The 18,426-nt window shown below is 43.6% G+C and overlaps 1 protein-coding gene across 2 annotated transcripts in view; it reads right to left on the reverse strand.

The window, feature by feature from the left end:
* LOC146866908 (uncharacterized) overlaps nt 1–18,426 on the reverse strand; it is a 783,565-nt gene that overhangs the window by 238,316 nt on the left and 526,823 nt on the right. For both annotated transcript variants that reach the window (XM_085603053.1, XM_085603047.1), the window contains exon 16: nt 14,751–14,831. In XM_085603053.1, the coding sequence (XP_085459179.1) occupies nt 14,751–14,831 (81 nt within the window). The remainder of the gene's footprint in view (nt 1–14,750; nt 14,832–18,426) is intronic.

Raw genomic sequence — 18,426 nt, forward strand, 5'->3', positions numbered from 1 at the left:
TCTACAATCGTTGTTGGTGGCCCCAATGGCCTCCTTATCTTCAGATTAGCTCACTGCCAACCTCCAACAGGGCCCCTCATGTCTCCATAGCCTCCTCTAACATGTATTTCCCCCCATTTTATAGTGCTACTCACACCAGTGTTGGGTGTTAGAACACAAACAAGTTACATCACACACACATTATACAGAGACAATGAATCACACGTGTGTAAATCAGTGTTTACGAAATGCTACATACGACAATGAGGATACAAGATGTAGGAGTCATGTCATCCATACTGGTAAGCAGTATATTTTAACAGTGTTTGGTATGTAAAAGCACTAGCTCAGGATTTAAAAGGTAACACGGAGGTTGGGGTTGGCTTTACTAAAACAAATGCCCTTTTTAGTGACATTAGGAAAATGAAAGACTGTGGGAAAAAACATAATGTTCTAACCTACACCTTGCAGTTTGCAAGCAGCTCTATGATGACAGTTCATAGTTCACTGCTATACTAGGATTGCAACTTATGAACAGCTTGTAATAACCAATCCGTGTGAAAAAAGCAATAACCCACTGAGCTATATACATAATATACAATTCTGTGATCTGCATGTTGCACATGCTTTGTAGCAGGCAAATTAACCCTCTGTGCTACTTTATTATGTATCAGATCTGCCACTAACCAACACAATGCAGATTTTGCTCCAGCAGGTACATTAATCAGTAGATATATCTTGCCATTTCTTTTGTTGCCCGAAACTTGTAGGATACACAAGGAACTTTGCATCAGGTACTTTTGAACACACGGGGCCTCATTTATGAAAAGTGTTGCATCGCAGCGGTAAAACAGCGATGCAACATTTTTCACCACGCCCTCTTTGCGACACCATGGATGTGCCGTATTTACTGTACGGCACTCCATGTCACAAGAAATGACAGATGGGTCAGGAATCCTGACATATCTGTCGGCGCAAAACTGAAGCTTTGCTGGAGTTGTGTCGTAAGCACTACGCAACTCCCGTAATGCCTGGGGGAGGCCTATACACATTGCACTGCTATGAGGCAGGCGTAAGGTTCTGACGCAGTGGTGTCCTAGAAGTGGCACAGTGAAATCTGATAGATATCACTGCACCACCTCTACGAGGCTTTCTTCCGGGGAAACCCCCACCCTGCATACATTATACCTTACACAGGTATAATGTGGTGCAGGGGTTTAAAAGTGGCACATCTGCCTAGATGCATTACTTTGAAAATATGGCGCAATGTGGCGCATTGTTTACGCTGCTGCTGCATCACGAAAAGTGACGCAATGGCGGCGCAAAGGTGATGCAAGGGGCTCTTAAATAAGCCCCACAATATGTTTCAAAACATAGCGCCACAGAGCACTACACCCGGTGCTGTGGCACCACCCTAAAGTCGGCCCTGCACAAACTCACCACTTTTCCCAATTTATACTTACCAATATGTGACAACATTTAAGAGGAAGACTTTGCAGCAGAGTGAGAGGTGATTTATATATTTGTTTGCCGTTGATGTTGAAAAACCAACCATTTTAGAAACATGAAGATGAATAAATACCTTAGCCTGGAACAGCATCATCATGTGAAGGGACCCGCCTAATGAAGCTAAGAATTTTGAAGAATGAGAATTGGTAAACAGTGAAGGCAGCCTATTTACCAGCCGACATGGGGCAGTGATTTGGGCCCAACTACCAAACAACACGATGCGACACATGCAAAAGAAACAATTGATGGATGGAATGCTGGACAATGCAAACATTCACCCCCAGTCACACGGATCTGGGTTAAATACATCATTCTTTTGCTCACCACATCACCCCAGTTTGGACCCAGCCATATGCAAATCAGTCTTGACCCTGTTCCTTGTGGGAACAGTCCAACTCGAACTGCCAAGCCAGGTCCCCCCTGGACCGTAAACAAGCATCATCATGTGAAGGGACCCACCTAATTAAGCTAAGAATTTTGAAGAATAAGAATTGGTAAACAGTGAAGCCAGCCTATTTACCAGCCGACATGGGGCAATGATTTGGGCCCAACTACCAAGCAACACTGCAGTGAGGTTGACCCATCAACCCTCTGACAATCGACAGTGATGCGGTTCTACCAACGGACTGCGCAAAATGACCCAGGCCTATCTATCGTAAGAGTGGTATACCAACTGACTGAGTGGACCTATGTGAGCCACATACCAACAAGGAGCAAGCTCTCATGCTGATCTCCCAACCAACAGTACACAACAATGCATGGTTAACTTACAGTTGAGTGTGCTGGTCTATAACCGGCATCTTACAGTGAGAAAGGCCCACCCATTGCTCTCCAGAGTCAGCATGCACAAGAAAGAATGGAAGAACCGCCACTAAACTATTACCTAATGGCATTGTCCTTCGGGGTTTCTGCCTAGCCCCCTTGCTTGCAAGTAAGCTGTCTAAGACAACGTAAGTGAAATAAGCAAAATGTACCTAACAACACCACACATGACAAGGATATTGTGCTGTGACCCAGTAACAATTAGCCTGTATGTATCAGAGAGTTACCTGGAACCCTAAACGCGAAGTCGTAAGTGGGCCTGAGTGGAATTTCAAGTACGCCGGAGTAATTTTGGGAATTCTGCATTACTCTTTGATGTGGAATTACTGATAATTACGCGATTACTCCTCCTTGCATAATTAAAAGTAATTTGGGGGGAAAAATCCTAACATGAGAGCACATTTAGTTAGCGCAAAATGCACTCTCACATCCATTTCGGACATAAGAGAGCATTTTCCGCTAACAAAATAGTGCTAAATGGCAGTAGTAAATTGGGGGAAAATCCTACTCCAAGAGCACATTTAGCAAGCTCCCTCTTCTTCTTTTGTTGCATTTAGTGCTATTTCTTAGTGCAAAATGCATAGTCATTTATAGGGCATTTATAGGACATTTTTGCGCCAAGGAATAGTGCTAAAAGCAGAATTACTCCTCGCGTAATTCAGGTATAATCTCGTAATTTGTTTTAGCTAATGTGGCGTGATCACTGCATGTGATGTGTCCTTATTGGTTGAGTTTCCTAACTTCATGTGGCATCTAACTTTATGGTGTTTTGGGAACATGCGCCCCTCCGGCCATGTGCGCTTTATTGGGGCCAATCTCCCTAGGCCATTGTGGTGTCGCAGCCCATGTGTGGAAATAATCTGGGTTTTTCCTATTCATGCGTTTGCTCTGCTGGTTTCGTGCCACCTCACCTGTGATCTGTCAATCAGTTGCCTCCGGCTTAGGCCGCAGGGCTTGCCTGACCATGTATTTTTAACTCAGGGTTGATGGGGAGGTCATATCGGGTGTCTTCGACATCAGTGATTCGATTTCGTTTTTATGTACACATGTATCATTGAGTACATTGACATCAATATTAACAAGCACTTTGATCTGTTCAATTGACTCCCAGGCAGGATGCCAGCTATATAAATCCAAGCATGTTTATGGATCAAAAATCTTACTTCATGAAGAGCAGGTGCCTGCCAGTAGCATTTATCATATTATCTATCAGTCGTACATATTGGCTGAGATGCCACAGACTTCTCTTTGGAACACTTCTGGGTGGTGTCCCATGCTACACAAGGTGTTGCCATGCCTGGATGTGACTTCAGACGTCCGGCGCCAAATTCCATGTCATAAAAGGATCATGGAAGATATGGTCCAGAAAGATAACAAAAAATAATTTCTACAGCTAGTCAGTTTCCATATCAGATTAAAAAAGTAAAAAAATATTGGATGATTAATGCTTATAAACATCCCCAAGACTATACATGCCTTCATCAGTGGAGGTGGACTAATTGCTAATCAGACCCTGTATGGGGCCATGTATCCATATTCCAATAGTGTCTAAAAATCAGACTGAATGTGGTACCATTATGTATTCTAATCTTCATGCCAGCAGATATTAAAGTCAGTACATGTTATGTTATATGTTATGTTATGTGCAGTGCTTAATTTGAGGCGGTTGCTTCTGGTGCTCGGCACCAGCACTTAATTGTCAGCACCAAGGCTTGTGACAGTCTGCCACAATGTTGCACTGTCTGGCTAATTTAGAGATGACCCCAACACTAGTTAATTATTAATTAAATATAAATAAACAAAATACTATTACCTGCCGCCCAAGCCATTCTTAAAGCTTTGGGGGCTTGGAATAGACAAATTGTCAAGAGTGTGATGGTTAGTAGTTGCATTGTTACTATCATTGGCAGTACTGGCAGAGGCAATATGTGGTGTAAGCTGCAGTGCCTCCTGACGAGATCCCTGGCACTTATTTCTTCACAAATTAAGCAGTGGTTATATGGTATATGCTATGTTATGTAAATTTGTAGAGAGGACCTTCACCTGGGAGAGTATCCTGATACTGATCAGATGTGAGTCTAGCCAAACCTAGTGGGACTACTCGAAACGGCAGGTCTTCAGCTTCTTGTGGAATTTAAGAAGTGAGGAGGAGGCTTTTAAGTGCAGCTGCAGATCATTCCAAACTTTAGAAATAATGTAGTAGAAGGCTCGCCCATCAGCTCTTGTTTTCCATTTGGTTGGGATGTGTGCAAGGAGGAGTCTGGATGAACTCAACTGGGGTGTCTGGAAGGTTTTAGAAAGCAGATGCAATTGTCAAGTTATGGTGGGCCAGTGTTAAGTAGTGCCTTGAAAGTGTGGGGAAGACTTTGAATTTTGTTTGCTTGTGTACGGGGATCCAGTGGTGCTCCTTCAGGTGTGGTGTGATGTGAGTGCAGTGTGGGAGGTTGAAAATGATTCTGGCCACCGAGGTCTGAATAGTCTGCAGCTTTCTGGTGAGATATTTGTTCATCCAGGCAAACAGGATGTCCCGATAGTCAAGCTTGCTAGTGATGAGCCATATGAGACACTTTTCCAGGTGTTGATTGGGAGCCATTTGAAAATCATCCTCAGCATCTTCAGGGTATGGAAGCATGTTGAGTTTGAAGTTGATGATGATTCTAAGGTTCTTGATGTATGTGGTGGGGGTGGGTGTTGGCCCTAGATCTGCTGGCCATCAGGTTGAGTCCGATGGTGAAGTGATCTTCCTGAACATCATGACTGTCATCTTGTCAGTGTTCAGCTTCAGACAGTTGGTCTTCCTCCACTGATTCATTTCAATCAATCAGGTATTGAATTTGATCGAGGTACTGGGCCTCTTGTCTGTGAGCGAGAGAATGAGTTGCATGTCATCAATAAAGGGGAGGACATTGGTGTTGTGAAAATGGAAGATGCAGGCTAGAGGGATCATGCATGCTTTGAAGAGGGTCGGGCTCAGGGGGGGATCCTTTAGATCTCCGCAGATGAAGTTGTGAGTATTTGAGGTATACGATGTCAGACTGGGTCCTTCCAGTCAGGATGGAACAGATCCATTGGAGTGCATGTCCTTCCATTCCGATGTCTTGTGTGTGCTGGATGAAGATGGGGTGGGAGACTATGTCAAATGCTGCAAAAGGTCCAGGATTATGAGGGCCGCAGTGTCTCCTCCATCCAGAGTCATGAGGAAGTCATCAGTGGTGGGGATGATGGCAGTTTTAGTGCTGTGGTTGGGTCTGAAACCAAACTGAGTGGTGCTGAGCCAGACTGAGTGGTGGTGGTCGATGTGGAATTCAGTAAGGCATTTGTTGACACATTTTCTCTAAGAGCTTGGATGGGAATAGTAGGGAGATCAGTCTGTAGTTGGCGAACGTTGGTTTCTGCAGCAATGGGAGGACAGTTGTGTGTTTCCAAGCATCTAGGATGGTCACGGAAGAGGCGGAGGAGTTCAAACTGGATGTGAGCATGGCACTGATGGGTTGCAGTACTCTGGAGTTGACGTGGTAGGCTCCAGTGGGGCCCCTGAGAGGATGGGCTTCATGGTGGTGATTTCTTCTGGGGTGATGATGAGCCATGTGGTTAGCAGTGTTTTTTTTGTATAAGACCGGTAGGCATTTTGGTGAGGTTTGTCGGGTCTGGATGCAGGTTGAAGTTGCTGTAAATGACAGTGATTTTGTTGCTGAAGAATTGAGAGAGATTTTTGCAGAGGTTCTGCGAGGAGAGTATCATGCCAACATAGATAATTATACCTATCAACAGAACATGTTTTGTGTCCATTCTTATACTTCATTACAAAACAATATTAGAGTTTAAAGGAAAGGCAACCATTTCACAGCTCACAGAAGTGGATTGAAGGTACCCAGCCCTACAGCTGGTCACCACACAGATCCTGTTTGTAACTACAACTTCAACAGGCTGGAAACTCCTCCAAAGAGTTACACAAAGTCCTTAAATCCTTCATAAATCCGAAGGCCTGTTCAACAGATATTCTGCCATCACAAGCTCTAGTTGATACCCTTGCAAACCACTTTGAAGAACAAGTTAATCTGATTTACAATAACCTTCCCAGACCAATGGCTCAAATGAGATCAGTACCCAATCTTATCCGTTCCAATGAGGCAAGTACTGGGATACCTGAGAATTTTGTACCTCTCAGGCCAGACTCTGTTTATATAGCTTTGAATGTTGAGTTTTAACGGGGTAACCCACAAAAACTACCCGACCTGGGTCAGTATTACAGTACAATAGAAAGGCGGTCGCTGTAGCAACTTTTTTAAGAACGAACAAGGAAAACACATTCACCACTTTTGCTTTTCTGAGATGCTTGAATACAATTTAATTTCAAAATCAAAAGCATCTAATGCAATCCAAAGTCAAAGCATTTCTTAGTGGCAATACAATTGCTCCAACATATAACAGTGCGATAAATATTTACAGTGCTCTTGGTGTCAAGGGAGAAAAAGAAAAGAGTGGGTAGATGGTGGTGGACATGTGAGTGAAGGAGAGGGAAAAGGTATTGTGACATATATACATCATTTGTACACAGTATAGGACCTTTCCGGCCTAACACAGGTCAATTGTTCCTAATTAGGTACATAACTCTAATGAACATAATTATTGTAAAGGTCTGTCCTTAGAGCTTGTAGTGGTGTTGAATGTTGTCAACGTTTCGACCCCTAGGATTGAGGGTAAGTTAGTCCTCACAGTGGGGTCTTCATCAGGACAAGGCTGTGAAGAGCACTAATGGCATCAGCAAGGTGGCTTCGCTGAGCGTTCAAGGAAGAAAAGAGCTCATATGTAGCTCTATGTCAAAAAGTGACTTCTGCTGAGGTAAATAATTCACTCTCAGGGGGGGAACAAATCCTAACTCTATCTCATCCACGGCTGTCGGGCTCAGGAATCTATTGTACTGTATATAGCTTTGAAAGCAGCAAAATTAGGTTCCCCTGTAGACATTGTTCGAGCTAGGATTGCAACAACACTGGCTAATCAGCTCCCCCCGGCCGTGTGCTCTTTACTAAACCTCTCGATCAGCTCAGAAAGAATTCCATTAGATTGGAAAGCAGCCCAAATCATTCATAGCCGTAAAAAGGAAAACCTCCCAGCCTCTGACCTGTTGAATCTATCAAACTATGACCCTATCTCGCTTCTCCCTTTGCTGAGCGAACTTCTGGAAGGACACATTAACGGACAATTTATGGAGTTTCTAGAATCCAGCAGGATTCTGGACTCCTCATAATCCAGTTTTAGACCCATGCAAAGTACTGAAACTGCTCTCATAGAGGTTACAGACTATATTAGATGCTCTCAGGATGATAACCAGCCATCACTGTTAGGGCTGCTTGACTTGTCTGCAGCTGTCGACATGGTATCTCATCCTAGATTATTCCAAAGATTAGTGGAGATAGGTATTCTGGGTACAGCTCTGCAATGGTTTATAAGCTTCCTATCGCAAAGAATACAGCCTATAAATCTAGGTCCATTTGAATCCTGTGCCCTAGAACTCAGTTGGACCAGACTCTAACTATGAAAGATCAGGTAGTGGTTACCACTGGCATCTGCTTTCATATGATAAGTCTACTACGCAGAGTCTTTCCTCTACTTCCAGCCCCTGGACTATTCCAATGCCATCCTAGCTGCCAAAAAATAAGTCCCTACTTGCCAAACTTCAGGTAGTCCAGAACACAGCGGCTTGCCTGATTCAAAATATGCCAGCCAGATCAGCCTCCTCTCCTTTTCGACGATCGCTTCATTGGCTTCCCGTGCACATTAGAATCATTTTCAAGATCTGCTGTTTAGTGCATAAATCACTGAACGGCAAAGGTCCCTGATACTTGGCTGAGAAACGTCTTCCTTATTAGCCAAACAGACCTTTAAAATTTACTGTTAAAGCGCTCCTTACTATTCTCTGAATTAAAAAAACACGTTCAGGGGGCAGAGCATTCTCTTACTTGTCCCCCTACTACTGAAATAGACTACCCACTCACATTCAGATAAGCACAGACCACCTGCTTTTCAGACAGCTTCTCAAACCCGAGCGATTTCCATACTAGCTCTGCCTTGCCCATATTCACTCCCGCGCTGAGATACCCCTTCTGGGTTGATTCAAGTGCCCTACAAGTTAAATTAACATAACATAAATACTGACACTGTTAATGAGTCCAGTCAGTCAAGTCAAAGTTGGGAACAGGGTATCCAATCATTGAGGCCCATTACATGTGTACCACAACAGTGAATCTGCCTTTGTTCACCGGTTAGGAAGGCCTGCTTCATATCTCTCCTGGCAGTGGACATTGTCTCAATTATATACCATTCAATTTGGTCCTTATTGTGTTTGTGATCTGTAAAGCATCTGGTCAATTTTATAATCGTTTTCATACACCAAACTGTGCTGCAATGTTCATTTATTTGAGCACTTATTTTTCTGGATGTCAAATCAACATAGTTCAGATTGCTTGAAAATTGTATAATGTATAGGACCTTGGTGGAATTGCAGTTAGTGTGTTGGTTCAATGCCCAAGGAGTACTAAAACCAAAGCTCTTGCTTCCTAGCCCTACTTCTAGCTGTGAACAGATAGTTTTTTAGATTCTGTGTTAGTTTAGTGGTATGCCTCTTGAAGTCTTCGTTATTATTGCAGTTCCTTTGTGGCCTCAAAAATTGACCAAATGGCATATTCTCTAAGCCTGGGTGCAATTTCAACTGGAGTAATTTTGGCAATTCCGCATTACTCTTTGATGCAGAATTACTGATAATTAAGCGATTAATCCTGCTCGCGTAATTTAGGGGAAAAATCCTACCGCAAGAGCACATTGCTAGCTAATCATGCTCTGCTGCATTTAGCGCTATTTCTTAGTGCAAAAATACACCCTCACATCCATTATGGCTGTGTTAGAAATGGGATTTTTGGTAGGCTAGGGTGTGGGCCAAAGCCAGGCAAAAACCACCACTCTGGTCAGGATAAGGGAGTTACACTTCTAAAATAACCCCTGCTCACCCCCTTGGTAGCTTGGCACGAGCAGCCAGGCTTATCTTAGAGGCAGTGTGTAAAGCATTTGCAGATAACCAACAGTAATACAGTGTACGCACTACAAAAGGACACCACACCAGTTTAGAAAAATAGCCATTATTTTTATATACTTTAAGACAAGACCAAGTACGATAAAAATCCACAATACTATACTTAAAAGTTTACAGTTCCAAAAATACGCTGATTAAAAAAAGTTCCTTGTGTGGATAGCTCCGTCCAGGCTACTACCGCGTCGTGAACAAATCAAACAGTTCGGGCTGGTTGCGGGGTCGCGGGCCAACTACGGTGTCGGGAAGGCCCGCAAACAGTACCTGTGAGAAATGCAGGGTGCTGAGACCCTTGAAGTCACTCGCGTTGCAGGTCGAGCTCCTCTCTGGTGGAATCAGGAGCGCTGGCGCCGGTAGGTGTCGGGTGCTGCGGTGTGAAGTGCAGCGGTGCGGCGTGCGGTGCCCCCAGGTCGCGCTGCAAACAGCGGCTCGGTGGCGGCGTCAGATGGCGGCGTCGGTGAGACCAGGGTCGCGTTGCGAGATGAAGGCGGTGCTCGCCACGGTGCTAGCAGGTCACGGTGCAAGCAGCGTCGTCGTCGTTGCTGAAGCGCTGTAATCGGCTGACGAACTGGTGTCGATGGCGCCAGCGTCGTTAGGGCAAGGCTGCGGTGCGGAATGAGGGCGGTGCGTCGTGTGACTTATGAGCAGTGCCCTCGAACCACGGTACATGCAGCAGCGTCGATTTCGGCAGGAAGTGGCGGCGTCAGGCAGGCCAAGGCGTCCTCGTGAAGCAAGGCGGTGCAGAGTGCGGTGCCCACAGGTCACGGTGGAAGCAACGGCTCGGTGGCGGCGTCAATAGCGGTCGTCGGTGAGACCAGGGTCCCGTTGCGGTGGTGCGGCGGTGCCCTCTGCGGTGCCTTCAGGACACGGAGTCGGCAGTGGCATCGTAGAAGGCGTCGAGTTGGTGTTCTTCTGGTTGCAGCACAAAACACACAGTCCCCAGTGCTGAGGTTTGAAGAACTTGAAGTCTTTGCTGTGCCTGAGAATTCGTGAACAGGGGGCAAGCTCTACCTCAAGCCCTTGGAGAGACTCACAAATTAGGTTGCAGAAAGTCCAGTCCAGGCCTTTCACTGGCCAAGACAGAAGCAGCCACTGCAGGTGGCCCAGCAAAGCACGCAGCAAAGCAGTCGTTCCTTCTTGCAGCTTCTCAAGCTCTTCTTCTTGACAGTCTTCTTGATCCAGATGAGTCTCCCCCTTCCCCCATCGTAGCCCAGGTCCATTCAGCCCTTTCCTGACCTACCTAGACTAACTGGAGCCCCTCCGACTCCCAGCCTTCTGTCATCCAAAACCCAGACAAGCAATCCACATTCCAGCAGAGGCACACGGGATGACTGAGCAAGAAAATACACACTTTCTAAAAGTGGTATTTTCAAACGCAGAATGTAAAAAGCACCTTCACTAAAAGATGCATCTTTAGATTCTGAGTTCAGGCATGCTAAATTTTATTTTCTTACCGAATTTCCTGGGTCAGTTATGTTTATAAGAAGTTATAAAGAAACCTCCCATTCTGTCCTATGGGGAACTGGTAGCCTTGCAATAGTGAAAAACGAAATTGGCTGTAATTCACTATTAGAACATGCCACACACCCCAGGGCATGTCCTACCTTTCACATATACTGCACCCTGCCCACAGGGGTACCTTGGGCCTACCTTAGGGGTGCCTGACATGTAAGAAAAGGGAAGGTTGGGGACTGGCAAGTGTGTGCACTGGCTAAGTCGACAATGCAGTTACAAACTGCGCGCAGACTCTGGAATGGCAGGTCTGAGGTACCTTTTCAGGGCTACTCACGTGGGTGGCATAATCAGTGCTGCAGGCCCACGAGTAGCATATGATTCACAGGTCCTGGCACACTCAGGGTACTTTACTAGGGACTAACAAGTAAATCAAATATCGAATCATGGAAACACCAATCCATAGCACAATTCACACAGAGCACCTGCACTTTACCACTGATCAGCAGTGCGAAAAGTGCGCAGAAACGTTATGCCAGAAAGAACAGAGTCAAAACTGGGATGTCAGAAAGCAAATAAGTCAGGGGAAACACGCCAAAAGATGCCAAGTTTAACAGGCTGTAAGGTGCATTTTGCACTAAAAATATAGCACAATATGCTGGGAATAAGTTGGGGAGAAATCCTACTCTAAGAGCATATTTAGCAAGCCTGAGTGCCAGATCGCACTCGCCAATTGAGTTCTGCTGCATTTAGTGCCATTTCTTAGCACAAAATGCATCCTTATGTTCCTTTTGGATGCAAGTGTGCATTGTTTGCACTTAGAAATAGCACTAAATGCAGATTACTCTTCTCACGTAATTCTGTGTCCTATCGCAGAATTCTTAGGTAATTCACTACACAGAAAACACGTGTCACGCCCACCCTTAAAGTTCTCCTTGAGTGGCATGGATGAAGCTAGTAAAAAGATTATTTCTGTCTATTGTTTTTTTATAAACTTCCATTGCTAAGGGGCCTTCTTATGGAAAACCCCTTAGGTCTAACAAGGAAATTTCTTTCCTGTTCCTAGCATGAGTAAACCTATTCCTGTTATTGAGCAAACAGTGAATACTTTAGCTTGAGTTTCAGTACCATCCCAAATGATGAAAATGTCATCAATGTAGCATAACCAGATCCTTATGTACTCATTAAAGGGGTTATTGTCTGAGCAGATGTTTTCCACTTCAAAACTGTGAACATATAGACAAGCTACGCAAGGGACGAACATGCTTCCCATCGAAGTTCTGTAGGTTTGCAGGTGGAAAGTTCGCTTACAGGATACTGATAAAAAGTGGCTCACCTTTCAAGCTTATTAGCAAGTCCAGGACTAAAGGGAAGTCCTTCCAAAACATTCAAAATCTCTTTAGTATCTTTTAGAAAGTAAGGCATCCTTTCAACCAAAGGTCTTATGAACCAATGACAGAAGCATGATAAGGGTTCTAGGACTGAATTAATACCTGAAACAATAGGGCTCCTTGGTGGAGAATATAGTATAAATCTTGGGAAAAATATAAAATATAGTATCCGAGGTCTTTAAAAAATCTGCCTCATTTTTGGTATACCAACCCATTTCTTTGTCTTCACCAACCATACAAATAATGCCACCATATAGTTCCACAGTAGGATCCCGCTCTACTTTTTTTGTAGCTCCTAGAGTCATTCAAGAGTCTACCACTTTGATCTCCGAAGGTAATTTCACTATCGCACCTCCTTTGTAAATTGGTTTTCTTGTTATAGTCCTTACGTTTTTCATTTACTGGAGAGTCGACCTTTCTTGATTTGATATTTTCTGAATAGAGGTACTATATGAGCTTTTGCTGGAAGCCACCTCTTTAGTAATGGTCTGTTCGAATGTCACTGCTTCCAGAGTGGTGTTCTTCTAGTAGGCGGAACAAAGTTTGATTTTGTTTCTATGCTGGTATTAACAGATTTAGCTATGGGGGATCCCATATCCATGAAAAATACTTACTGACACATCTTTTGAAAGAACTCTGAAAATCCTATCCAAAGTAGAACCAAATCCTCTTGCGGATAGGAACAAAATCCATAACCCTGCTCAGTACCCTCCTTCAGTCATCCTGTTAAAGAAATACTGCTAAAGGTAACTAGTATGTCAAAATCTTGCTTGTCCTTGGTTGAGGTTATTTTGCCATACTTCTGGTCACCTGTTTGTTTACTTTTTCCCGTTGTACCTTTAGATATTTTTTCATTCTTTTCCCTCCCCAGTTATCTGTGCTTAAAAGGCAGTGTCCGTGAATAAGAATGGATATTTGATTTTGGTGGAGATGGATAAAGGTGGCCAAACAGAGGGGGTTTTCAAAATATACCCCCTTTAGAAGTGGGAGCCCATAGAAAAGATGTGGATGGTAAAGTCCCTTAAAAGTATCCTTTTCCCTTTATCTCAGAACTCAAGGAACCAATTTCCCTTTGCCGTTGGTCTGATGTTTGGGCATCCCTGGTTGGTGCCCTATATTCTTCCCCTGAATTGGAGTATGTGATATTGTGGGGAAACCTTTTCCGGTCATTCTGCAATTTGTTAATTTTGGTATGAGTGAGGAACTCCTCTAATGCCATTCCTTCTTATTTAATCTTCTCTAGTTTTTTTCTTGTAGGAAGAAATCTGAATCTGCATCTTTAAGTCAGTCTCCCTTGTTTGCATTTTTATCAAAGAGCATCAGAAAGTCTCTTGGCTGTCATTATGATAAGTACCAACCAGTCCCCTGAGCACTTCCATGCCAAGAGGGATCAGTCTTTCCCAAATTCCAAATCCTCTAAGACGATCCTTTGCTCATTCATAACTGTAAGGTCATGGGGTACAGCATGCCCGTATATATTCAGTCATGACTGCACCATGTAACAGAGTTTTGACTTGTGATTTCTTTAGTTCAAAGAGCGAGTCTCAATCACCCATGTCATCTGTGTTAATGTCTTCGGTAGGGAAGTATTCTCAACATCGAGGGGACAGCCAAAATGAATGATATCATCTCATCAGTAAAACACAGGCCCTCTGCCATGTATGCCTACGTAAGAGTATGTTCCAACTTTTACGGGCAAGAGAGGTTATTGCAGGATCTCCACCCACCTAAAGTAGCGTACAACAACTCCTTCAGCCCTTCACTGCCAGTTAAATAACCACGAAAGAAGGGAGAGAGGGGAATTAGAGAAGGGCATATGCCTCACATCTTCACTTTATGAACACCAAAGGTGCAAAAACATGTTTGTTTCAGACCTCACTGCTGCCCTCGAGCATTCAAAGATTTTGGACAAAGAAACCTATACACACTACTGTGTGGGAACGTTACCACATTTAGGATAGGTGGTACTACCAGGACAGGCTCAACCTCTCATTTGAGGGAGTTCTTGGGAAATTCACACTGGGCAATAACATGGATAAAGATAACTAACATTTTCTCAAGGTTATATCAAATGAATTTTATTAATGGTACTCTTGATAAGATTAAAAACTACAGTCAAGATGTGCATAAAGTCTAATTGACCCTGGATACCCCTTAACTTGCCAACCTGCTTCAGCCTCTCCAGCAGGCCTGTGTACCAACCAGCATTGTACTATGAGCCCTAATCAGCTACCTAACAACACTATGCACTAATACAGGCCCACCCAAAAGCCACCACGTCCAATGACTTAAAGCCCACTTACCAACTGACTGTATTTAGTGAAACTGACCTACCTCTTAGTTGACAGCACAGAATACAAATGCCCACCTACCAACTGATGGCACCCAGCAATGTGAGCCCAAACAATGACCCAGGCCCACCTTCTCACTGAGGATATGCAGACCTACTTACCAACATTGCACAATAATGTGGGTCCTCCTACCACATGACAGTATGAGGTGACACTTACCAGAGACATTCCACGGGGCTCTTCTCTTTGAAACTGCAGCTGTTTTTCAAAATGAGCCTCAAGTCTGGACAAACTGGCACTCTGAAAATAAGGAAACACAGACTCCATCACAAAAGGTGCAGCTGAAAGATGTAGGTCTCTTCAGACTCTCTGGTAACTTACAAATGTGGCATAAAGATAGCCTGAGTATCTTCGATGTGTGACTGCAGTCTTGTATATAACTGTTGAGTGACTGCTATTCTGAGTGTAACCACTGTTAGACAGCTGCTTTAGAGCATATCTAGGCGAGTCTTTTGTCCAGTAGAGCTCTTGGATAAACTACTGCCAGCACTGTGTTTGCATGCTCCTATGCTGTTTAGCATTTTAAGCAGCAAGAGAGCAGTGCTTGGATGCTATTATCCAGCAAGCAGTGCGAAGCAGGAGGACCTTTGGGTGTCTTTGCAGCTGAGCCGAACGCGTGCTGTGCTGCAGAAGATCATCAAAGGCAAGTTTATTTTTAAAGGGTTTCATGTAAGTTTTGATGTGCTCATCACTTTTAAAACATAGCAGCCGCCACTGGCGTAGAAGATGCTCTTACAGCTTTCTAGCATACCTTCTCTGCCAGAGACTGCACACAGGGTAGTTATGAGTAAAGATAAAATACATGCTATCATCACCATATTAATTTAGCCACAATATTAACAAGTCCACACAGTCTACAGAAAAAAAGTTCTCACTACCCAGTTCTGTATTGCTAGAAATCACCAAGAACAGGCATTCCAGAATCTTTCTTTTGTTGATGATATCATTTTAAATTTTGAGACCTTTTGTGACATCATTCATTGGAGGGACTGTTAAAAACAAAGCAATGACTGAACGCCCAGAAAACCCTTTTAGTGCCCAAAGTCCTCTGTTGGGCCTGTCCTAGAACTCGAGATGTTCAAGGAACCATGAATTTTCCAAACCAACACAGTAATTAAAAGTGAAATATGCAGATTCCATACTTATGCATTCGTTTTATCCCTTGTTCACAGTACATGCATCTTCGTGCAAAGTTTTTCACAATTGAACTAAAATGTGCATCAGTATTAGTGGGTTTGAATTCACACATATATACTGACAGAGCTAATGAAATTGAAACACAATCGTCATTATGATGTGCTTGAGTATGTTTCTTCTGGCTTAGACTAACTAGGCCGAGTTAGCCCTTATCTCCATCTTTGTTAAAATGGCTGCTCAATCATGATGTTCGTTCTGTGTTTATATTTTCTCGTTCGATACCACATGCAGCAAGATGTGCACTGTTTATTTTGTATGACACATTATTCTTGAAGAACTTGCTGGGGGAAGACTTGTGTTTCCATTCAAGCATTTTCCTGCCAGCATACTGTATTACATTCATGAACAATTGCTTTTGTTGATTATGTAACTAGTGTGTTCTGACACCTCCGGTCAGCATTAGGTCGGAAGTGCCAAATCAATATTAATATAAAGAGTAAGTGCTTGGATGGTAGGATTATGGGACATTTAAAAACTATGAAATATGATTTTGTTGTAGAAATGCCTCCACCATGCTGACTTTGCAGTTTTCATGATTTTCGATGCCATATAAACCCTTGAATTTGGGGTGAGCCAGGTTAGGTTGTTTTGGTCTCTACCAGAGATGCTGTCAGATTTTGTATTGGCATGCTGCATATTTGAGACTTAGTCTAATTACCTCATTTTTGCTCATTATTGCATTATTTCTGAGCCTTCAGGAAATTGACTTCTATGTACCTACTTTACTTCAAGGAGCTTGCTGATTCATTTGCACTTTTCTATTTTCTGCATTGCACTTTAAATACTAATACATCTTCATGGTTTCGCCTACATTTCTGATCTCGAACTCCCTTTTTGAGTCAGTCTTATATGACTGTATTTTGAAAAGCTATGTTAATCTTGTCTCTGGGACACATTACCTCATAGACTTTGAGGTTAACACTGTCCCTGACACCTGCAATTTAATCCTGCGCCACTGTCATGCATTTTATCTAAGTGATGGCACCGCATTATCACAGAGGACCCAGAGTAAACATTCTGTTTACTCTTTACTTCTACTTGAACAGCAATGACAATCCTCCCAGAAAATGTAGCAATGCTTGACATATTTAGCACATGCCCCTAAATGCCTAAATCTGAGACCACCGCCGCCCTCACCAAGACTATATACAAGATGTCATCTGGTTGTATTACAGTAACGCAGACCAGTGAGCACACATTTCTCTGTAATGGGCACTGACTGACACTCAGCTGGATCTAAACTGAGACCTGGTGAGACTGAACAGAAGACAATCTGTCGGCCAAGGCTTTGGCTCTTTCTTCTCCAATGCACCAAAGTGAGACTTACCACACACCAATTCCACTTCTATTTCAAATGCAAAGACCATATGTGGACCTACTTGTGCATGTCTCTCTCGAGTAGAGTCTCATAGGCAATGGTGTTGCTGGAGTCATAAATAAAACAGTCTAGAATGCACAATCTCCTAACGCCAAGATCACCAGTATCCTTGGTATCCCATTTGCAACCAGCATCGGCAAAGCCAATAAGTCAAGATTTAGTGAGCTGACCCATGGAAATACAAGCATGCACAAATGTAGTTTGCATGCACTGCATGTACATATACTGTTTGGCACATTAAAGCCAGGCCTATTGGTTTTGCCAGTATGGGAAAAAAGAAGGAAACATTGATTGATTTCTGCATCAAATGTACATAGGAGATAACAAACTGAATGTGACAAGCTGTGGTGACTAGATCTACTTTTCAGATGTAAAATAGCCCCCTGCACATTCCAATGGGAGCACTTTCTGAAGGTCAAAATGATACACCAACTAGCCAACAACATGATTGAGAGACTGGTAATCCTCTGTTCTAGGCCTGTGTTGCAGTGGAGAGGAGAGTTTTGTTTAAATGGGGTTTAATGTTGGTTGTTAGTTTTGTTTAACTGTCACCACACTGCAGTTAGGCTAGGGAGTGATAACTTGTCTTTGGAGGAGCTGGATTGGTCAATAAACCCCTGGGAGATACTGGGGATACCGAATAAACCCACACATTCCACATCACCATTGCACACATATCAAACCGAAAACCAGTGTCTTGGAATGTAAACGTGTTGGGGATGAGCATAAAAAGGGGACAATACCTTAATGTGCCAGACATTGTCATGTTGCATGAAACGCATCTGAAAGGCAACTACTGCAAACCACTGGATAGAAATGGATACACGCTTTTTGCACATTCAGCATTTACCACAGAATCTAGAGGTGGTGGGGATACAGATAAGGAAAGCTCTACCTTTCGTCCCTCAGCAGGCATGACTAGACCAGCAGGGTAGATACATGTAGTTGCCGGGGCACGGACAAACATAAAGTTAGGTTCCATTTACCTCGCACCCAACTACAGATAGATACCTAAACATGCAATAAGCTCCATCCTGTTACAACTACCCCAGAAGCTACTGATTCTAGGTAGGGACTTTAACTCAGTGGCAGATGAGCACAGGGACAGGGACACCTGACGTGCAGTCTAAGGTTCACCCGGGCCCCTACCAGGCTACTTCCAGGCCCTGTGATGGATGGACTTATGGCACTCCCACAACCCAAACCAGAAACAGTATAATTACAAATCAGGGGCATACAAGAGTTCTCGGCTATTTACTG

The sequence above is a fragment of the Triturus cristatus genome, chromosome 1_2, assembly GCF_964204655.1.
Source record: "Triturus cristatus chromosome 1_2, aTriCri1.1, whole genome shotgun sequence".
NCBI lineage: Eukaryota > Metazoa > Chordata > Amphibia > Caudata > Salamandridae > Triturus > Triturus cristatus.